This window comes from Atractosteus spatula (assembly GCF_055471065.1).
Source record: "Atractosteus spatula isolate fAtrSpa1 chromosome 16 unlocalized genomic scaffold, fAtrSpa1.hap1 SUPER_16_unloc_1, whole genome shotgun sequence".
NCBI classification, from domain to species: Eukaryota; Metazoa; Chordata; class Actinopteri; order Semionotiformes; family Lepisosteidae; genus Atractosteus; species Atractosteus spatula.
In genome coordinates this window covers 1,326,308-1,349,938 of record NW_028296631.1, presented here as the reverse complement: position 1 = coordinate 1,349,938, position 23,631 = coordinate 1,326,308, and the positions used below count along the sequence as shown (strand labels likewise).

Sequence of the window (23,631 nt, the reverse complement as noted above, 5' to 3'; positions counted from 1 at the left end):
AAAAACATTTAGAAATAATTCATCTATACAAATACCACAGACTATTCTAAATTGTTTTTTCTGAATGTCACTTAATTCAATATTTTATTTACATCTAAATAAAAAAGTCAGGTATTAGTATAAACGATTAGTAATCAATAATATTAAAATTTGAAATGTAATAATGTTGCACTTCTTCCACATCTTGTATAAAGATTAATTTACAAGAATGTTTTCAAATATACGTTGAATGTGACTATCACAAAATAAGTAAAATATAAAGCAAAAAATGAAGGTAAAAAATAATTTGAAATTAAGACAGGATACACTTTTTTCTGCGTCTCTTCCTACTCTCTCTCACCCATTTTGATTTGGACACAGAATGATTAAAAATTGGAGGGAATGTTTCGTGCCAGTCAGCACATTATTATCACGTTTCACATCCTTGCTAAACAATCATGACGTTCTCATCCAGTCAGGTTTGATGTTTTTTTTTTATTTTGAAACCATGATCTTGACATGCAGGTGTGAAGTAGTTAACAGTTTCAGATTTAAAAGGTTATTAATAATATCTTCCCTGTCACATTAACATTGGAATGTTCGTACAAGTGTACAAAGAGGAGATACACAACGTGTCTCCTCTATAGATAGATAGATACTTTATTGATCCCGTGAGGGAAATTGCAGTGCAACAGCAGCTTAACACACACAACACAGCCACAGTGTAACGAATTATATAATAATAGTACAATACATACAATACAATACAAGAGTTACTCACAGTCCGGACGCACAAGAACAAACTAGAACAGAACAGTACACAGAAAATCGTATCACACTCATATTACACATATGAATATAAATATAGATGTAACTATAGATATAAATATAAATGTATTGCACAGGTCCCTGGCATATATTGCACAAAAAGTGGTTGTAAACGGGGAAAAGAAAAAGAAAAAGAAAGAGAACAGATGTAGCAGTAGATGTGTAGATGCGTTTAGTCCAGAAACAGGTCACTGTCGATGTTGCCTCTGCCAAGACGCAAGGTGGATGCATTGTACAGTCTTATGGCAGACGGCAAGAATGACCTCCTGTAGCGCTCCCTGTCGCACCGTGGATGAATCAGTCTATTGCTGAATGTGCTCTTCATTCCTGCAAGCCTGTCATAGAGGGGATGGGAGAAGTTGTCCATGATGGCCTCTAGTTTGGACATCATTCTCCTCTCAGCCACTACCTCCAAGGAGTCCAGGTCAAACCCAATGACAGAGCTTGCTCTCCTGATGAGCTTGTTCAGCCTTTTGGAATCTACTGCTCTACTCCCAGAGCCCCAGCACACCACTGCGTAGAAAATGGCACTCGCTACCACCAACTGATAGAACATGTGTAGCATCTTACTACACACATTGAAGGACCTGAGCCTCCTCAAGAAGTAGAGTCGGCTCTGTCCCTTCTTATAGATGGCCTCGATGTTCTTAGACCATTCCAGTCTATCGTCGATGTGTACTCCCAGGTACTTGTACGAGTCCACCATCTCCACGCCACTCCCATGGATGTAGACAGGAGTAGGTTTGACCTTTTTCCTCCTGAAATCTACCACCAGTTCCTTTGTCTTTGTAACATTCAGTTCCAAGTGGTTCACCCCACACCACTCCACAAAGCTGCTGACCAGTCCTCTGTACTCCTCCTCCTGTTCACCCTTGATACATCCCACAATTGCAGAGTCATCTGAGAACTTCTGCAGGTGGCATGACTTTGGGTTGTACTTAAAGTCCGAAGTATAGAGGGTGAAGAGGAATGGAGAAAGAACTGTCCCTTGAGGTGCCCCTGTGTTACTCACTACCTGTTCAGACACACAGTTCTGAAGTCTCACAGACTGTGGTCTGCCTGTCAGGTAGTCAGTGATCCACGAGGTCGTGGAGGCATCGACTTGCATCTCCTCCAGCTTCCTCCTTAGAAGTAAGGGCTGGATGGTATTGAAGGCACTGGAGAAGTCGAAAAACATGATCCTTACAGTGTTGCCAGCCCTGTCCAGGTGTGAGTAGGCCCTTTGCAGCATGTAGATGATCGCATCCTCCACACCAACACTGGGCTGGTAGGCAAACTGTAGGGTGTCCAGTGATGAGCTGACCAGGGGTCTCAGGTGGGATAAGACCAGCCTCTCCAGTGTCTTCATGATGTGAGAAGTCAGTGCAACTGGTCTGTAGTCGTTGAGGACAGAGGGGCGCCCTTTCTTTGGTACCGGGACCAGGCATGATGTCTTCCAGAGCACCGGGACTCTTTCCACTCTTTTTTTTATATCTTTCCTATAAGTCTTCAGTTTACAGAGAAATTCCACCAGAACCTCAAAACATTGTCCGATAATACTCTTCTTGTGTCTAATTTTTAGTTAAGCAGGATTGAGCTACAGACCATAAAAAACAGGATTAACTTTTTTCTGTCTCTTTCTCACCCGCTGGAATTCGGGTACTAATAAAACGTGTTTAAAAAGAAAGTGGAATACAGTAATACATATATGTAGATCCTTAAATTAATATCATTATTAATTTCTTTATGTGATAATATGGATATGTGATTCCATATTATATTTCCTAATAATTAAATTCTGAAAAGTATGACTTAATGCGATATGGAAGATATTATTCATAAAAAATTATCTTGGACGGTCTGTAAACTGAAAATGTATAAAGGAGACACATTGTGTATCGCCTCTTTTTACACTTGGAAGAACATTCCAATTTTAATGCGACACTTAAGATATTATTAATGACAGTTTAAAACTGAAGCTCTTAACTCTACTTCACACCTGCATGTCAAGATGATGGTTTCAAAATAAAAAAAAACATCAAACCTTAGATTGGATGAGAATGTCATGATTGTTTCGCAAGGATGTGAAACATGACAATTTGTTACAGTTACCATCAGTAGTAAAATGCCAATTTCCCACTGCATTCTGGTGAATGTTGTTTTGACAAGAAACCTCCATCTATCGCTCTCTCATAGTTCATCATGCATGAATGAGTCAAATTAAAATAAAAACGTGTTAACAAAGAAAGTGGAATACAGTAATACTACTAGCTATATAAATCATTTATTAATAACAACGAATAATTTCAAGCTGCTACTACTGTTGTTATTACTGATAATAAATATTATCTACACTATATTGAATTTGTTGGTATTTCTAAATATCACAAAACGTTCAAAGTTAAGTGAATTAAGTGATTACCGTTTTCCATGAATACTTGCTCTCATTATCGCAGTAAAAGAAACCCATACTTTTCAGAATTTAATTATTTGGGAATATAATATGGAATCACGTATCTAAAGAAATTAATAAAAATATAAATTTAAAGATCTAAATATATGTATTTCCTAAACATTCTTCCTAAACATTTTTAAAAATCAAAGTCTACGTGGTTATTTTAGAAACATTTTTACGTGCTCCTTCTGACTATATTAAGTTTATATTCTTCATAAAAATTTATAGTTTTAACCTTTTCTGCGACTATGCACGTCATCGCAGTCAGCAAAAGCATACTTTTAGAATTTGATTAATATCACAGTACTACTGTGATAATTTGAGCTACAGTACATGAAAATAATTATATCATTATTAAGTTCTTTAGATAAACGATTCCATATTATATTCCCTATTAATCAAATTCTGTAGGCTTGAATCTGAACATGTATCAATTGACAAATGATAGAGATTCGAAGAGAGATAATTCAGACCAGCAAACAAACCCATGGCTATTTCAAGTTTAATATATACGCAATGTTGATGTCAGCAATAGTATAAATGTAAGTGTTATGCAATTTCTGTGGCTACATGTGTTGCACTTCATTATTTAAACTCAAGCTTTATTGTCCCCTAGGGGAAATTTGTTTTATGGCAGTCAAACACAACACAACACAATGACAAATACACATCATCAAAAGGGAAGAGAATACAGCAGTGTTACAGGAGAGAAGAAACAAGAGACAAGGTAGTTACTTTAAATTATTTAAGAATGTAATTGCAGTGGGAATGAAAGATTTCCTAAGTCTGTTGGTTTTACACCTGGAGGCACAGAGGCGTCTCCCAGATGGGAGAAGTGTGAATTCACAATAGAGGGGGTGACATACACACTCCCTGATGCTTTTGGTTTTCTTAGTCACCCTCTGTTTGTAAAGGATGCTTACATTGATTTGATTGTTCCCGATTATTTTGCCACTTATATTCTCTAATTTACCCAGTCTATTACAATTACCGGTACTTATGTTGCCAAACCAACAAGTGAAGCAGTATGTTGAGACACTTTCAATGAATGATTTGTAGAAAAGTGAAAAGGATAGTTTTATCTACCTAAAGTATCTGAGTTTTCTAAGAAAGAAGAGTCTCTGTTGACCTTTTTTACAGATAGTGTCACAACATTTGTCCCATTTTAGGTTTTTGTCAATGACCAGTCCCAAGTACTTATAGTCATCGACAATTTCAACAGACTGACCATCAATTGTAGTGGGTTGAGGGGGTGTGGTATTTTTCCTAAAATCAATAACCAGTTCCTTTGTTTTTGAAACCTTTAATTTTAGGGAGAACGTCTTGCACCAGTTAGTAAAATCATTAAGAATGGGCCCATGATGGTATTCTGTGTCCTTTAATAAACTGACCAGGGCTGTGTCATCAGCAAACTTAATGAGATGTCTATCTGTGTGTTGGTTTATGCAATCATAAGTGTATGAAATGTACAGCAAAGGGGACGAGACACAGCCCTGTGGTGATCCAATTAATGTGTAGCAGATGTCACATAAGCACTTCCCCAATTTGACCTGTTGAGACCTGTTAGTCAGGAAGTCTAGCACCCACCTTATCAAGTTTTCATTCAGATTGAAGTACAGATGCAGCCATTCAAAACGAGCGGGGTACGCTGCGGTATAACACAGTGGGCGTGTCGCATTAAACGCATCATAACACGTCTTTTGCGTCATACCGCACTTTACTGCATGCAAATTAGATTATGTTAATAGTATCCAGAATCACCTTGTAAAACCGCCAGGTAGAGCTAATAAAGAAGACATTACTAATAGTATTAATAATGAATGGCTTTGGATAAGCTGTAAACTCAAAGTATTACTCTGGTCCACTGAATCTCCGATTCATCATGCTTTTACATGCTCTTAAACGATATTATTTAGGAACAAAAACATATTATGTAAACTGTATATTGCTGGCATCGGTATTTTAAGGAAAAAATACACACCAGTATTCCATTTCTCCCTAAACATTTTAAGCATCAAAGTCTTACATGTGGTTATTTCGGAAACGTTTTTACGTGCTCCTTCTGACCATATTAAATGTACGTTTATATACTTTGTGAGAAAAGTGATAGTTTCTGCGAATACGCTCGTTATCGGAGTAAACAAAAGCATACTTTTAGAATTTGATTAATAGGGAATATAATATGGAATCGCGTATCTAAATAAATTAATAACAATATAATTATATTCATGTACTGTTGCACAAACAGTAGTATAAGACTTTCTATTGATATGTGTATGGCTGTTTCAGTTCTTGACATGCCACTCTAAATATCACATCTTTATACTGTATGTACACAGCGGTACTGCAGGGCGTAGGGCGCAAACTCACTAGACCTCGAAAGCCCTACATGAATGTAGTGCCCGAGGGGCAGGATGGGAGTGGTAGTGGTCAGGGCAGGGATTAGGAAGGCCGCTGACCCACTGCGAAACGGGCATACAGTCTGGAGAGAACACCCATTTTCGTGTTAACTGCTCCCTGCTCCCTGGGTCAGTCTTCACAGCCAAAACATTGCGTTTTCTCTCTTCAAGTTCAGCCTTAATTTCAGCAATTCAATTGCAGCCTTAACCCGTCCCCTCTTCTCTCTCCGCAGGAGATGGGTTAAGGCTGCAATTGAATTAGTGATCTGTATTCTTCACACCTGAAACACTGTTTTCTCTGAAAGCATTTTCTTGCCTGTTTAGCTGATCTTTTGCTGCCTGCGCATGCTTACACAGCTCCCTGGGTGAATTATCATACATGACTAAGAAAGCTTTAGAGAACTTAACATTTTTCTTTTTAACAAATTGTAAAATTGACATTTACATTGGCGTTATTAATTTTTCAGTCAAGTGTATGGAGGAGTATCAGCTGCAATGAGAGCAGACCCCCCCCCCCTCTTAGGCTGGGCAAATGATTTGTTTTAAATTGATGCAAATGTAAATTAAGGATGTTAAAGTGCTAGAGGTGTAAAAAATACAAAAATGCACATGAGCAAAAAGTTTTAGAAATGGAGCAGGTGAAAGGATTTGTAAATATATTTTGTTAATGCAAGTCAGTTTTTTGCAACAGATAAAAGACATTTTTCCAAGAAAGTTTAGCCTTCGTCACTAATAAAACCACTTAATAAAGACATAAACTTAGAAATCGAAAGATTTTTTTTATTCAATGTTGGTAGCAGGATGAACTGTCTGGTTGAGCCAAGTGTATTTCGCAGAGTTGATGCAAGATGTTGATTAACAGTGAATATGGAATCGCGTATCTAAAGAACATGCTTGCCAGCGCTGTGATGTCACCATCTTTTCCTCTGTATAGCTAGTCAAATAATAGGCAGTGAAAACATTTGTCTGTCTGTCCGTGGGGGGAAGGAGGACTGTCTTTCATTGGAAGGTACTCCTATTCTACTCTGAGAATGTAGGGGGGAGGAAAAGTGCCTGTGGTCTTTTCACTGATAAAGTTGTGTTAACAAAAACTACAGTATGCTTAAGAGTTTAACTCAAAGCGGGTATAAAACACATTCAGATCATTGGCCAGCTGTTGCTCATCCATAACATTTAACAGAGGTAAAGTGCTGCCACTATGTTTCTGAGGGATATTGGTCATGCTTTTAATGCCCTGCCATGGCATCCTGGTGTCACCTGTTGTCATGGTGTTCTCTATTCTTACCCTATACTGTTCCTTAGCTATCCTGATCTCCCTTTTCATCTCTCTCTGCACTTCCTTCCTGAGCTGGGTGTCCTCTTGAGAAAAAGTGCCACAGTAAGGTGAACCCTATGGGCGAGGAATGTTCCTGCCTCGTGTACGAATACGCCACCTAGCAATACAAATGGGGTGCTAGGGCCCCTCTACATTACCACAGGTCCTGTTTATCTCCCAGAATCACCAATGCACACACAGACCAGCGACAAGCATTTGTAATGTATAAATGCCCTTTTTATTTTCTACATACATCAACACAATCTACTATTCTAAGAAGCATAAAAAAGGGAACATCCACAACAACAAGAAAATAGTTCAAAGGGGCACAATGCAATCCAGAGGGACAGCAGTCTTTTCTTCTGTAAAGTACTGAAGGGAGGCCTTCACTGACTGAAAGTCGTTGGTGGCCTGGAGACGAACAACCACTTTAAGGAGAGGGGTATCACCCAGTTCAAGTTCCCGATCTCCATTCAGGTTACATTGGAAATCCTCCCATGAGCTGTACTCTATTTCCGCTCAGTTTTGTATCCGTTAGCTGGGCCAGGTTCTTTGTCCTTTGCCTTCAGGTATAAAAAAAGTCTCTGTACAGTACCTCTGTTACAATGCCAATGTCTCCCGTAGTTGTCAGTTCCTGGATTAATAGGTCCTTGCCTCCATGGCCTCGCAGTCTGCAGCTTCCCCAACACTGCCTGTGTCATCTCCAGGGTCCAGTGGGAGTTCTGAGACCCCTCTGTCCTGTCTCCGGTGTTTTAATCCCTCTGCTTAGCCAATCCCTTTCAGGGGATTTTCCATAGTCCCTGGCAGAATCGGGTTTGCCCAGTATTTTTCCAGCAGGGTGCCGAGCTAGGTGTCATGAGACCTTATCAGTTCATTGTTCACTCTCCGGCTCTCTCCTCCCTTTGTCTGGCTAAACTGGCTCTGTGACTCCTCACACCTCCAAGTCTCGATACCTAATTGTTCCTGCTAGGCGGTACTCATTGGGGCAACTGCAGTCGCCCCCCTGTGTGAGAGGCAACATTGACACCACCCTGGAAATCAACATAACCTAATCACCCAGCCTTTTACTGCCTCAATGGCCCACATCCTGCAACACTAATCAACATAGCCCAATCAATACCCACCCTTTGAATGCCTCAATGGCCCACATCCTGCGACACTCCCCACCACCAGAAGCGTGGTCATCCCGACCACAGGTTATTCTCGGTACCTTGCAGGCTGAACCCCCCTTGTGGATCTAGTTGATCTGCGCAGCATACCCTCATGCTCTGTCGCCTCAAGTTCTCCTATCCTACTCTCTTCTTCAGCAATCCTCTCCTCAGGCTCGGGGTGGGTACTGGGCCCTGGTTGTGGCCTATTCTGTGCCTCTTGTGGTTCCCTGTAAGTTAACTCAGGCGGAGAAGCTACTCGGGGTGCAAACATCCACAACAATGGAAACCCTCTGGTTGGACACTCGGCTCCTCTTTGCGCTCCTGTTACCTGCCCTGTGCCTTCCTCTGACACTGACCCCTCTTGGTCCCAACTGTCCTCTAACTGAGGGATGTTGCAGAGACGCAGATTATTGCGATGTAGTGTCCTCTCAGGACCTTCCCTGCCCTCAGGCATAATCCTGTACACCGGACTCTGGTCTGTTACAGGTCCCACTACCACATGGAATTCTGGCCCCCACCGAGGAGCTAACTTACTCCTGGCTCGCCTCCTAAAGTTCCGGATGAGCACCCTATCCCCAGGAAGCAAAGGCATGTCTACAGCTCTCCGGTCATAACGATGTTTGTCCCTTTCCTGACACCGCTGTGCGTGGCCCTGCCCTTTTTGGTTGCCTGATGTAGAGTTTCGTGATGTGTATGCGCCCAACCTTCCAAAGTTTCACCCCTACTCTCTGGGAGTGTGCCCACCACCATGTCCACTGGCAGGCGTGCATGTCTCCCAAACGTCACAAAGAAGGGGGACAGTCCTGTGCTCTCATGAACAGTGTTATTAAATGCAAGGATCAGTTCTGGAAGCTTTGCAGCCCATTGCCCCTAGCAAACCCTAGCAAAGACAGTACTGTCTGGTTCATTCGCTCTACTGCCCATTACCCTGGGGATGGTATGGTGTAGTTCTGCTCTTTAGACAACCATACATCCTTCCAAACTGGGCTAGCACGGCAGACTCAAAGGCAGGCCCCTGATCTGAGTGTATCCTCTCAGGACGCCTAAATGGCTGGATTACATGCTTCCACAGGGCCTTCACTGTAGTCTCTGCAGACTGATCCTTGGTGGGCATGGCCCAGGCTTATCTTGAAAATAGGTCAATCATCACCAGCACATATGGATATGTGTCCCCTGGCCTTCCTAATGCCAGATAGTCTATGCCCAATACCTCTAAGGGGTACGAAGTCACATGGGGAAACAAGAGGGCCCTCTCTTGAGGATGGACCTTACTGAGGACACACTGTCTATAAGCACGAGCACGAGCCTTCAAGTCATCTGCCATCCGAGGCCAGTAAAACCTCCGGCGCAACACTGATAGCACCTTTTGACTAGCTAGGTGACCCATTGCCTCATGGTATTCTCTACAGAGTTCATTTCTATATCTTGGGGGCACAATTACTTGCATACTCTTACCAGCTCCCCCGGCCTTCTCTGTCTCTAGGATCAGCAACCCCCCTTGAACCTTCATCTGACTCCAAAGGGGGAGATACTTCTGGACCCCGGCTTGACAACACTGTTGCTTTATTTCCTGGCTAGATTTCCCTTGTTCAATTCCTTCCCTTAATACCTGCAGGACAGGATCCACCTGCTGTCGGGGCCCCCAAGTATAGAACTCTGGGGGTAGCCCGGTCCCTGCTCCTGTCTCTCCTGGAACTGCCTGCTGTGCTAAAGCAGACATCTTGGCGATACCTGTGGGCCTCCTTGACAATATTTCAGCATTACGGTTTAGTACCCCTGGTCTATACTTAATATCGAATGAAAAGTTTGCTAACTGAGCCACCCACCTCTGCTCAGTTGCACCAGGGTGGGCAGTATCCAAATGCACTAGTGGGTTATTATCCGTAAACACCGTAAACTCTGCTCCCCACAGGTAGTCCTTAACTTTTTATGTAACGGCCCACTTCAAAGCCAGCAGCTCAAGCTGGAACGAACTATAGTTCTGATCATTTCGTTCTGCAGGATGAAGGCTATGGCTGGCATATGCGATGACCCGCTTAACACCTTCTTGCTCTTGGGCCAACACTGCCCCCAGTCCCTCGAGGCTGGCATCAGTGTAAAGCTTGAACTGCCATCTGAAATCTGCATAGGCTAGGATTGGGGCACTGAGCAGCTTCTCCTTCAGTGTCTCAAAAGCTTCCTGGCAGGCCAGTGTCCAATCCACCTCCTTTCCTTTTCTCCCAAGGGCAGCTGTGCCACACAATAAGGCATTCAATGGGGCTGCAATCTTTGAAAACCTTGGGATAAATCTGCGGTAATATCCCACGAAACCCAGAAATGAGCGTACCTGGTGTACTGTCAAAGGACGCGGGCAATCTTCTACCGCAGATACTTTCTCAGGGTCAGTCTCAACTCCAGCTTTACTGACCACATGCCCCAGGTACTTTACCTTTTTGCCAAAGAGAGCACATTTCTGAGGCTGTAGTTTTAAACCATGCTACTTCAGTTTTGCAAACACCTGTTCCAGATGCTGTAGGTGAGTCTCAAAGGTGGGCTAGTACACAATCACATCATCTAGATATATCAGTAGTGACTCATTTATCATTGGCCCGAGGCAGCGCTGCATCAGGGGTTGAAAGGTTGCAGGGGCATTACACAGTCCAAAAGGCATACGCTCAAACTCGTACAGCCCCAGTGGAGTGGTGAAGGCAGTTTTTTCCCTGTCCTGTTCACTAACTTCCACCTGCCAGTATCCGCTGGCCAGGTCAAAGGTAGAGTACCACTCTGCCTGTGACAGTGTTGTCAACGACTCCTCAATGCGGGGAAGTGGGAAAGCATCTTTATGGGTCACTGCATTCAATTTTCTGTAGTCCAAACAAAACATCCATGACCCATCCTTCTTCTTTACAAAGACAACTGGGGTGGCCCATGGGCTACTGCTCTCGCGAATAACCCCTTTCTCCAACATCCCATGTAGCAACTGTCTCAACTCCTAGTATAGAGATGGGGGAATGGGACGATACCTTTCTCGGGTTGGAGGTGCTGAACCAGTTGGAATATGGTGAAGGACGGCGTTTGTCCTCCCAAAGTCCTCATCATGGGCTGCGAATACTTCTCCCCACTTATCCAAAAGCTTGTCCAGTCATCGTTGTTGAGGTGCCGTCAGCTCTTCACCTTGGATCGAAAGGGCAGGCAGTGTTTCACCCTTTCCACACTGGGTGTTTCGCACCCCCACCTCTACTACCCCTGGGGATAACCTCTGTAAAAAGACATCTTGATCACCATACACATCATCTTCTGCAATCCTACTCACCTCCGCAAGTGGCTGTCATGAAGGGAGTTCCAAGGGATATGGGTGTAGGTTCCGTATGCGCACAGGGACCCGTCCGTCCTTGGTCCAGCCCACAGACCTAGCCACCTGCCACTCCACTGCCTCCTCCAAAGGTTCCACTAACACGCAGCGACTCTCCCGCTGGGAGCACTCTGGCACCCGGGCCAACACCACCATTTCACTGGTTGGAGGAATCTGGACTTTCATGTGTCGTGTCAGCCTGGCCTTCCCGATTCGTCCTTCGGATTCTTTCCAGCCTCCCATCCGCTGGCATATGGTGAATGTCCTCTCCAACTCACCCCGAGTGTGCCGAGGGACCCGGGCTTGGAAGGTTTTAAGATAATAGGGGGAACCTTCCCCTAATTCTTTCCACAAGGGGCCGATCACATTCATTCCAAGTATTCCTTGCTCTGTTCCTAAGCAATTGTCTTCGACAATAACTATCCCCTTAGTGGCAATCAAAACACCACCAACCCAGAAATCCGCTACTGCATACCCAACATATGGTATCTGTAGTCCATTGGCTGCCCACAGCTGCAGCCACTCAATGTCCTTTTTCTTTCCTTGCAGTCGGCAGCCCAGGTATCTCTTGAAGAAACTTTTGCTAAACAAGGTTACCTGGGAGCCGGTGTCTAGCATGCAGGGGATCACGATGCCATCCACTTCCACTTCCACACTAGGGCCTACAAAGGCAGGTACTGCTTCAGCTGTTTCTGCCTCTGTCATCCCATCCATGTGCTCTACCGTGGCTGAGCGGTGTGTTTTAAGGGGCAGTTGTGTTGTAAATGTTCCGGGCTGGTCACACTGCAAACAGATGGGGCGGCCTAAATTGTCCCACTGCGCTTGTCTGCGAGGTACTGCTCCCGGTCCTGGTTGGTGTTCCCTGCGTTGGTTTCTCTGTGGAGCCCTGGAAGGAAGTGAAGAAAAAGCTCCTCACATTTCTCCCCGTAAATTCTGACCAAGTTCAGCTACCTGGTGTCTTAGCTCTCGCCTAATTTCTTCACGGAAGGAATCAATCCAGGCCTCTCAATTCGACGTGTGTGTAGTTTTTTACAGCTCGTACCTCTGCCTCAGAGTGTACGGGTCTTTCAGTGTTTGCAGGAGGACCTCCCCTTGCTCCCCGTAGCACTTTTTCTATGTTGCCTAACTGCTGCTGGAGCTCCAGTCATAACTCAGTACGTAAGGTATCTGCCAACTGTCCTGGTGCAGGTCTATTTGAGGCCAGGGGGAGTGTGGTAACTGCAGCACTGGCTGTAGCTTCAGATTCTCCCCCCCAGCCTTCCTCTTGAAGCAACCGTGCCTCTCGGGCCAAATCCTGGAGGGTCAGGGCGGGCTCCCTTCGAGCTTGACGCTGTAGTTCCTTCTGTAGGGGTCCTGGCCGCAGACCCACTAGAAACTGTTCACGAAGAGTGTTCTCCCTGCTTATATAGCCCTCTAGTTCTTCTGCCCTCCAATGTTTAAACGGTTCACCCAAGCGGAGGGTAAATACTTCTAAAGATTCCCCAATTCCCTGGCCCTGAAAAACTCATGGACGGTGCCCCGACCTACCTTCGGACCTGCTTGGATTTCGATGCCATTCTTTGTCTCCCCCGCTCACAGTCTCACGAAATGTCACTATTATTTGTGCACTATTAAACCCCTGTGTGTTTTCCCATACCACGCTTCCTGTTTTCTCCAGTTCTTACCGCATCGCATAGAGTCTACTACAAGACCCGACGGACTATAGACCGTGTCCGTAACAACAAGAGGAAAATAACAGACTAAGAGATTCTACAGTAAAAAAACACACTGTAAATACATGTATAACTGAGTTTCAAATTATTTTAGAATAAGCAGGGGTTAATCCCACATTTGTGTTGTGAAAGTACTCAGTTTTGAAGACTGAACCAAAATTGTTAATATTGGTTAATATTTAAAGGCAAAAAGGTAAACATTTTTAGATGTTCATGAGTAACTGCTGGCAATTTAAATGAAAAAAAACAATTTGAAATATATCTTTCCTAAATGAATGTCTAGATTTTTTTCATAAATCCTAAACTATTTTTAAAGTCTCACTGCTGTGTAAACAAATTCAATGGTTGAATTTAGAGAATATTGGAGATTGCACTTGCATGGACAATAGTTTGTGTAACAATTTACAAATGCTAATTTGATTATGCAGGTTTAAGTTGAGGGTGTTGTAAATCTAAAACCTGCACAGACACAGATGACTGTGAGTTTTGCTAAAAGGTTAAAAACTGAAGGCACTCATTTAATTCATGATCTAGCCATGCCACAATAGATTAGAAAGGAGACAGAGTGATTTAATGATTTTTTTATTAGTAAATCATTGTACAGCTCCTGTACATTAATAATTAAAAACCTTCTGTGTATTGGCTTACCCTGTGTCTCTCTCCTGTGTGAACAAGTTGGTGAGTTCTTAAACTGCTTGCCTGACTAAAACTCTTCCCACACTGACTGCAGGTGAAAGGCTTCTCTCCTGTGTGAATAAACTGGTGGGATTTTAAACTCCCTGCCTGACTAAAGCTCTTCCCACACTGACTGCAGGTGAAGGGTTTCTCTCCTGTGTGAACAAGCTGGTGTCTTTTTAAGAGGGTTGACTTATTAAATGTCTTCCCACACTCACTGCAGCTAAATGGTTTGTCTTCTGTGTGAACAAGCTGGTGTCTTTTTAAAGGGCTTAACCCATTAAAACTCTTCCCACACTGACTGCAGCTGAAAGGTTTCTCTCCTGTGTGAACAAGCTGGTGTCTTTTTAAATTGCTTAAATGATTAAAACCCTTCCCACACTGTATACAGCTAAAGGGTTTCTCTCCTGTGTGAACAAGCTGGTGGGTTTTTAATTTGCTTGCCAAACTAAAACTCTTCCCACACTGACTACATTTAAATGGTTTATCTCCTGTGTGAATAAGCTGGTGTCTTTCTAGATTACTTGCCTGACTAAAACTCTTCCCACACTGACTGCATCTGAAAGGTTTCTCTCCTGTGTGAATAAGCTGGTGAGTTTTTAAATGGTTTGAGCGACTGAAACACTTCCCACATAGAGTACAATTGAATGTTCTCTCCCCCTTGTGAGTGCACTGGTGACTTTTTATTTGACTTGATTGCACCGACAGTCTCTGTATTTCTGCAGAAGAAAGCCTAATTATTATCAAGTCCTCTGGGCCTCCCTGTTGTTCCTCCCTGTACTGACTCTCCTCTGTAAGCTGTAACTCAGTACTGTTCTCTTCATTAGGTACATCAGTCTGCTGCTCAGCAGGGTCAATCAACTGGGGCTCCATGTCATGCCCTATGACTTTAAACTCATCCAGTTCTTCTTTGACCACATGTACAGAGATGCAGTCCAGTTCATTACAGCTTTGTTTACTATTTTTAGTGTCCAGATTATTAAACCTGTCTCTTACATCATCAGATACCAAGAGTCCAGATGTCTCACTCTCAGGCTCTGTCTTTATCATGTGCACAGAACCCAGATCCTCCACACTCTGTCTGCTCTCTGTGTGCTGCTCACTGAGTTTCTCTTTCCTTTCTGCAGCAGTGAGCTCTGTCTCCTGCATAAGACTGAAGCTCCATTCCTCCTCACTGTGCTGCTGTTCAAGAGCAGCCCTTTCCTTAGTATCAGGGAGAGTACTGGCCTCTGAGCCTGAAAACACAGGACAAGAGAACAAGACCTTTAACATGGACTGAGAGTAGAATTCAAAGGCAAATAACAGCACAGAGAAAGTAGGACATAACTTTAAGATACAGGGATTTATACCGTTTAGAAGGAGAAGTAAAGAGTACTAAAGACAGCCCAAAATTTACTTTTTACTTTTACAGACAGACAAAAATGTACACTGAAAAATAACACTCAGGATTAACAACTTTTCTTCACATAAAGTGGGTATAGAAAGTCACCACTCCCTTTCAAACTTAGTACCTTTTGTTGTATGACACTCTGAAAATAAAAAGTAACCCACATTAGCCAAGTGAAAATAAAATTCTAAAACATTCTGAAAAGTAATTAATATTCCAACAGTAAAATTCCTTATTTGGATATATGAACACCCCCCTTACAACTGCATTTGTAAACTTGCTCATGTTTAACCAATCACCTTACAGATCACACAACAAACTAATTGGCTCCCACCTGTGATCAATTGTGGTGATTTTGATAAGTTCAGAATAAAAGCAGCTGTTTCTAGAGGATTCTACTGGTTGGAGGTGCATTTCAAAGCTAAGAATGGACTATGGGAGGAAAGGTGCTTTCAAAAGAACTTTGAGATAAAGGTGTAGAAAGGCACAAGCCAGGACATGGGTATAAAAAGATTTCAAAGGCTTTAAGTATCCCATGGAGCACAGTCAAGACTATCATTAGGAAGTGGAAGACGTATGGCATCACCCAGACTTTAACTAGATCAGGCCGTCCCTCCAAACTGGATTACCGAGCAAGAAGGAGACTGATCAGAGAGGCTACCAGGAGGCCGATGGCAACTTTGAAGGAGCTACAGGCATTTATGTCAAAGACTGGTCATTCGTGTGCATGTGACAACAATATCACAAAAGCTCCACAAATCTGGCCTGTATAGAAGGAAGGCAAGAAAAAAGCCACTCCTTAAAAATGTCACATCAAGTCTCATTTATGTTTTGCTAAAAAGCACCTTAAAGATTCTGTGGCCAAATAAGACCAAAATCGAACGCTTTGGCCGCAATGCAAAATGGTATGTCTGAAAAAAAAACACAATACATCTTACCATCCAAAGATCACCATTCCTACAGTAAAGCACGGTGGTGGCAGCATCCTGTTATGGGGGTGTTTCTGTTCAGCTGGGACTGGGGCACTTGTCAGGATAGAAGGGAAGATGGATGGTGCAAATAACAGGCAGATTCTTGAAGAAAACCTGCAGCCTTCATCCAGGAAGTTGAAAATGGGAAGATGGTTCACCTTTCAACATGATGATGACCCAAAGCACACCGCCAAAGCAACCGTACAGTGGCTGAAGGACAGGAAAGTGAATGTCCTTGAGTGACCTTGTCAGAGCCCCCACTTAAATCCCATCGAAAATCATCGAAATTCTAGGGGACTTTAATATACACATCGATTCAAGGTCTTCCAGTCTGGCTAAAGACTTCCTTTCTCTATTGGGATGCTTTGATCTTACTCAGTTTGTTTGTACCCCTACACATAACAAAGGACACACCTTAGATTTAATTATTGCAAATGACTGTTTTGTCTCCCACTGCTCTCCCCTTGATCTAGGCCTCTCTGACCACTTAGCCATTCTCTTCAATCTGGAATTACCTGTTTCTAACACCTCCCCCCCATGCTCTGTAAACTTCCACAACTGGCGATCAATTGATCACCTAAGGTTTGCAAATTCTGTTCTGTCTTCCTTATCTTGTTTCTCTTCCTCTGACCCTCTAGAGGACAAAATACAGTTACTTGACAGTGCTCTTTTATCTACCCTCGATACCTTTGCTCCTTTAAAAATTTGAACCATCTCTTTCTCTCGCCCTGCCCCCTGGTACAATGACCAGCTGCGATCCATGAAGGCAGCCTCTCGCAAACTTGAGCGTAGGTGGCGTCTTTCTGGCCTAAATGTACATTATCAGGCTTGGAGAGATTACTTATCTGAATACAAGGTTACTATAGAGTCTGCTAGATCCACCTACTTCTCTCACATCATTGAAAATCACCAAAACAACCCCAGACATCTTTTCTCCACCATCAACAGACTGCTCAAGCCAAACTGCCCCATCACATTACCTGCCTCATCACAACTTCGCAACACATTCTTAGATTTCTTTAGTTCTAAGATTGACAACATCCGGCATCACATTCTCTCCACTACGCATATTATTTCCATACCTCCTCCCTCCTCATCCAACTTCTCTGGTTCCCTTCTCTCCAGCTTCTCTCTTCTTGACTCAGCATCCGTCAATAAACTAGTTACACACATGAAACCCACCACATCTATTTTAGATCCCATTCCCACCTCTTTATTTCAGTCCTGTTTCTCTTCTCTCTTTCCCATTGTCCTCAATATTATACATGAATCCATGAGCACTGGCACTGTACCAACGGTCCTCAAAACTGCTGCCATTACCCCCGTACCAAAAAAGCCAAATATGGCTCTCGACAATTTTAACAATTTTCGCCCCATCTCCAACTTACCCTTTCTTGCTAAAATTCTAGAACGTGCTGTCACACTTCAGTTATATAACCACCTCATGACAAACAACCTTTTCGAACCCCTCCAATCTGGCTTCCGTCAACTTCACAGCACAGAAACTTCCCTGGTCAAAGTCACCAACGATCTTCTAATAGCTTCTGATTCTAGTTTTCTTTCTATACTCATCCTTCTTGATCTCAGTGCTGCTTTTGACACTGTTGACCATAACATCTTACTTTCTCGTCTTGAGACTGTGTTTGGAGTTTCTGACACTGCTCTCAAATGGTTCAAATCTTACCTCACTGATCGCTGTCACTTTGTCTCTCTTAATGGGTAAAGGTCTGAAATTGGTCTTAAGTCTGGTGTTCCTCAGGGCTCAATACTGGGCCCCTTGCTCTTCAGCATTTACATGTTCCCACTTGGCCAGCTTTTAAGATCACATGGCCTCAGCTTTCATTTTTACGCTAACGATACTCAAATATACATCCATACCAAACCTGACACTGATGTGGCTGTCTCTATTCTATCTAATTGCATCTCTGACATAATAATTTGGATGACTCAAAACTTCCTTCATCTTAACTGCGACAAGACTGAAGTCATGCATATTGGCACCCCCCCATCAACTTCGTAAAGCCAGTCCTGTAACCCTATCTGTAGATGGCTCTGTACTTGAGCTTCAATCAAAATTGAAAAACCTTGGGGTTATATTCAATTCTGGCTTAACATTAATAATAATAATAATAGCTTACACTTATATAGCGCTTTTCTGGACACTCCTCTCAAAGCACTTTACAGGTAATGGGGATCCTCCACCACCACCAATGTGCAGCATCCACCTGGATGATGTGACGGCACCCATAGTGCACCAGAAAACTCACCACACATCAGCTATCAGTGGGAGGGGAGCAAAGCAATGTAGCCAATTCATAGAGGGGGATTATTAGGAGGCCATGATTGGTAAGGGCCAATGGGAAATTTGGCCAGGACGCCGGGGTTACACCCCTACTCTTTTCGAGAAACAACCTGGGATTTTTAAAGACCACAGAGAGTCAGGACCTCGGTTTTACGTCTCATCCGAAGGATGGTGCCTGTTTACAGTATAGTGTCCCCGTCACTATACTGGGGAATTAGGACCCACATGGACCGCAGGATGAGTGCCCACTGCTGGCCCCACTTAACACCTCTTCCAGTAGCAACCTTAGTTTTTCCCAGGAGGTCTCCCATCCAGGTACTGACCAGGCTCACACCAGCTTAGCTTCAGTGGGTTGCCAGTTGTGAGTTGCAGGGTGATATGGCTGCTGGCCAACCACCCTGCAATCACCCTCACATTCGACCCACATGTTCACCATACTGTCAAAACATCTTTATTTCACCTTAGAAATATCGCTAGACTATGCCCTATGCTATCATTAACTGTGGCTGAAAAGCTGATCAACACATTTGTATTCTCTCGAATTGACTACTGTAATGCTCTACTTGCTGGGGTATCTAAATCTACTCTGAACAAACTGCAGTATGTCCTAAATTTAGCAGCCAGAATCCTGACCAGGTCTAGTGCAAGTGTTCACATTACTCCTATCCTGGAGTCCTTGCACTGGCTTCCAGTTAAATTCCATGTAGACTTTAAAATCCTCATGCTCACTTATAAGGCTCTGCATGGCTTGGCACCTCAGTACCTGTCTGAACTATTATCGCCCTATTCCCCATCTCGCAACCTTCGCTCTTCTAATTCTGCTCTCCTTACTGTCCCCCAAGCCTGTCTACATTGTATGGGAGACCTGGCCTTCTCCTGTTATGCCCCCAAGCTCTGGAACTCTCTCCCCAAGGATATCAGAGAGTCACCTTCTCTAAACTCCTTCAAATCCAGACTCAAAACCCTCTTCTTTAGAAAAGCCTTTACTTAACTGGTTCCATTCTTCACCCCTCTGCTTTTCTTAGTACCACCATCCATGTCTCCTCTGTATATTGTAATTGTGTTTTATCTTGTGTATTCTTTTTATTTATTGTTGTCATCCTGTAAAGCGCTTTGAGAAGCCACCTTTAAAGGCGCTATATAAAATAAAGTTTATTATTATTATATTATTATTTAGAATGACTCGAAGAGAGCAGTCCATCAATAGTCACCACACAGTTTGACTGCGCCTGAACGATTCAGCAGGGAGGAATGGGCAAATATTCCTCCCTCTACTTATGCAAAGTTGGTAGAGGTGTATCCAAACAGACTCAAGGCTGAAAGTCAAGCAAAAAGGTGCTTCCATCAAGTATTAACTCAGGGGGTGTTCTCTTATCCAACCCAGTTATTGTACTTTTTATTTTCAGAAATTTTGCTTTCTATTTTCACTTGGATGTTGCAAGGTACAAACTGTAAATAAGTCTGATTTTATTTGTCTTCTTTTTGGCAACAAAAGGTGAACATTTTGAGAGGGGGTAGTGACTTTCTATACCCATTGTACATAAAGCACTGTTGGAATAACATACCTCTACTGACAGCAGCAATTATCATCAATGACCAGCAAAGTGTTTTAATAACCATGTCCAAGTTCAAATTTGAAAACTGCATCATATTAACTTAAGACCCAAACAAAAACAAAGATCAAAACTCACAAATGATCTGAATCTGATTCACGGCAAATACAGTGAATTTAACTGAGATGACTGTCTCTCTAGAAGGCTAATATACATTTTGCTGTGTGCTTAATCCAAAGAGGTCAGAAAGAGAACACTGGACACTTCAGTGTTTGCAGTCAACTCATCAATAAGGACAGACAACACTGGACAGACAGTGCAGCACAAAAACACCAAGAGGCAATCCTGGGAAAACTGTTCCTTCCCAATCCACAGACATAGGTTCCTGGAGGTTCCAGTGTTTTTATAGCTCCCAGACAGACCAGTACACAGCATTGGAGACACCCCGATATTCACTTCATCCTGCAAGCAACAGTCGTATGGCAGGGTACACCCTGGATGGGAAGCCAGTCTATCACTAGGCACACAGACACACTTACCTGGAGGAAACCTACGTGAACACGGAGAGAACATGCAAAAATTAGAGAGCACCCCAGGCCTGGGATTAAACCCAGGGCTCCAACTCTTGAAGCAGCGATGCTGAGACCTGTGCCACCATGACACTCATAATGATGAATGTTGTTAATAATATTATTACAGTGATTTTAGGCTGTGGGTGTGAGTCTGTGGCTGCTCTGCAATGGACTGATGTCCCATCCAGGGTGTATCCTGCCTTGTACCAGCTGCCTGCTGAGATAGGCTCCAGCTCTCCTGTGACCCTGTACTGGATAAAGGGACTGGAACAGTGCAGAGTTCAGACTGGCAGAGTGCAGTGCAGTGCTAGACAGGCGCAAGTCTCCTTCCTGACCAGCAGGTAACTGGTCAGATCCTGAAAACAGGAAGTGGTCTATAAACAGCAGCAACACTTGCAAAGACACTAATCTGATTAAACCATTGTGGTTTGCTATTAGTTATATGTCTATACAATTGATTTCAGACATTTTTGGAGAAGCACAATTTTTTATTTAGTCAAGAATTAGACTTTTCCCTGTCTAGCACTGCACTGGAAATCTAAAAACAGCAATAACACTTGCATGGATGCAAACATTACTGAAGAACAGTACTTTTATATTCACTGTGGTACTTTATATCACATTAAACCCAATTTTGAGGATGCTCAACTTTTTGTATTGTTAGAAATGTAACTTCACGTTTTCCTTTTTTTTGTAACCGTTTTAACGGAGCCTTTATTTTGAAAAGTAAGATGAACGGGAAGCCCATTTCCGTTGCTTAAAGTTGGTTAACACTGTTAAAAATGGGCCAGCATCTGTTTGATCTAGAAGCGAAAAATCGAGAAGATTTTAACCTCAGCTGCTGGTGTGTTATAGAGAAGGACTAGTTAAAAGCTCATATTCAGAAATTACAATTTTCAATATGCCAAAATCCCATGACTTTACGTCATTACGTGGTTATGCTAAGAAAAAATAAATAAATTGATAACACTATATATTTATGATAATTACACCATTTAACCTACTATAGCAGTTAAAGACAAGATATGTAAAATTTGTGAAATGCAGCGCAGCCTGCAAATATCTGTGGACGCTCGACCTTTTAAATCTTGTTTAACAATTCATGGTTTACAGCAAGGAAAAATATTTCCAGATTTTTCTTTGCTTTTGTAAATCTTAAAGCGCTGGAAAAACGTTTGGCGGAGAGATCGCGTTTCTATAGCGAGGGTCTAAACATTGTACTAATTCATTTATTTTGTTTCAGTTACTGAACGACGTGCCCGATTAAAACCTAAAATATGAGTCAGTGTGAACGAACCACCCTTAACTGTATTACAGATGTTTTCAGCACCATAACCGGACAACGGGAGTTCAGTTTCAGTAAAAGTAAAAGTTCAGTTCAGTAAAAAATCCCGTTGCTATATCACGCAAATCTTTCCCACTACACTCTGCAACTCTGCACTATATTCTCACCAGTTAGGAAGTTAAAGACACTGTTTTTAAACACACTGACTTCATACAACTCACTACACTGACCTGACAGCTCCAGTTTCGTGTCCATTTCTGCTTTTATTTCTGCAGTGACTTCACAGGGAAGCGTGTGTCCAACATGATCTGTCTGCGCCTGATCTCCTCCTGTTCCCGACTCCTTCTCCCACAACTGCAATCTCCACTTCAGGCTCTCGTTTTCCTTCTTCAGTTGCGCCATTTCACTTCCGACACTGTCTTCCACACACTGGGTGATTTTATACACGGCCCGTCTCACCAGAATCCGGGAGATGCTGCGCAGTTTGTCTTGAAAATCGTCCTCAGAGTCAGACATCTTGTTTCGGAAAATTTCTGACACTTCATACACGATCGATTTGAGCAAAACCTCCATGAAAGAGTGAAGCTCGGTTTGCAGAATTAACAGGCAATTCGCCATCTTCTTGCTGACCTGCAGACTGCACAGATATACAGCAAAACAGGGTCACGCTTTCAACAGTTGAAAAACACTGCGCCTGTGGCTGGAAGGTTGCCGGTTCAAATCCCGCAGCCGGCAGAGGAATCCTATTCCATTGGGCTCCTGAGCAAGGCCCTTAACCCCAACTGCTCGAGGGGCGCCGTACAATGGCAGACGCTGCGCTCTGAGTCCAGGCTCTCTCCCTGTCTGTGTGTCTCATGGAGAGCAAGCTGGGGTATGCGAAAAGATAATTCCTAATGCAAGAAATTGTAAAGGGTTAATAAAGTGATGTTATTATTATTATTTACTATTCATCTAAAGCAGCAGATCTAATCACATTCCATGAGCTGAAATGGCTGCCCTTCCGCGCAGCATGATGACGACATTCAGTGGACCTGCAGCAAATTCAAAACAACCAAAGAGAGGAGCTGAGAAAGAGGATATTCTCTAACCTGATTTGACACTCACTTTACCTGCTAGCGCCACCTAGTCAGGAGGAGCTACACTGCTCATGTCTGAATTAAGTATGATTGCAAATTTATTTCCACATGCTGCACCTTCAAGGACATAATTATGTACCATATTTTCAAGGAAGCGGTTTATTGTAGAACATAAGTAATATGTTCAAATACGTTTATCTGGAATCTTTCTTTCCCACCCACTTTTGTTCAAAATATGTTTCTATCATCCTAGCGTTAATCCCGCATCAGCAGGGTCCGCTTCTCGGCATGCCCGTCTCCATTTGGTGGTTTGAACCAAATCTTTGAGCTGACGTTTCCATTAAATGCGACCGAGAATACTTCAACCGGCGCGTCGCTCCGCCTGCCGTCGGAGGGGGGGTGGGGTGGGGAGGAGAACAAAGTAATGTAGCCAATTCATAGAGGGGGATTATTAGGAGGCATGGGAAATTTGGCCAGGATGCCAGGGTTACACCCCTACTCTTTTCGAGAAACACCCTGGGATTTTTAATGACCACAAAGAATCAATACCTTGGTTTTACGTCTCATCCGAAAGACGGCGCTTGTTTACAGTATAGTGTCCCCGTCACTATACTGGGGTATTAGAACCCACATGGACCGCAGAGTGAGCGCCCCCTGCTGG

The 23,631-nt window shown here is 43.1% G+C and overlaps 1 protein-coding gene across 1 annotated transcript; it reads right to left on the bottom strand.

The window, feature by feature from the left end:
- Positions 1 to 13,715: 13,715 nt before the first annotated feature.
- Positions 13,716 to 22,908, bottom strand: LOC148811308 (uncharacterized). The gene is made up of 2 exons (XM_088908785.1): positions 22,125 to 22,908; positions 13,716 to 15,059 (listed from the first exon to the last, which is right to left on the bottom strand). Exons 1-2 carry the CDS (start codon positions 22,510 to 22,512, stop codon positions 13,771 to 13,773), a joined length of 1,677 nt encoding a protein of 558 aa, XP_088764911.1. The 5' UTR covers positions 22,513 to 22,908; the 3' UTR covers positions 13,716 to 13,770.
- Positions 22,909 to 23,631: the final 723 nt, after the last annotated feature.

Excerpts from the sequence above, each read along its gene's own strand:
- LOC148811308 (XM_088908785.1), bottom strand. The coding sequence starts at position 22,512 with ATGGCGAATTGCCTGTTAATTCTGCAAACCGAGCTTCACTCTTTCATG. Across the intron at positions 15,060-22,124 it reads CACGAAACTGGAGCTGTCAG|GCTCAGAGGCCAGTACTCTC; the intron begins GTCAGTGTAGTG and ends CTGTGTTTTCAG.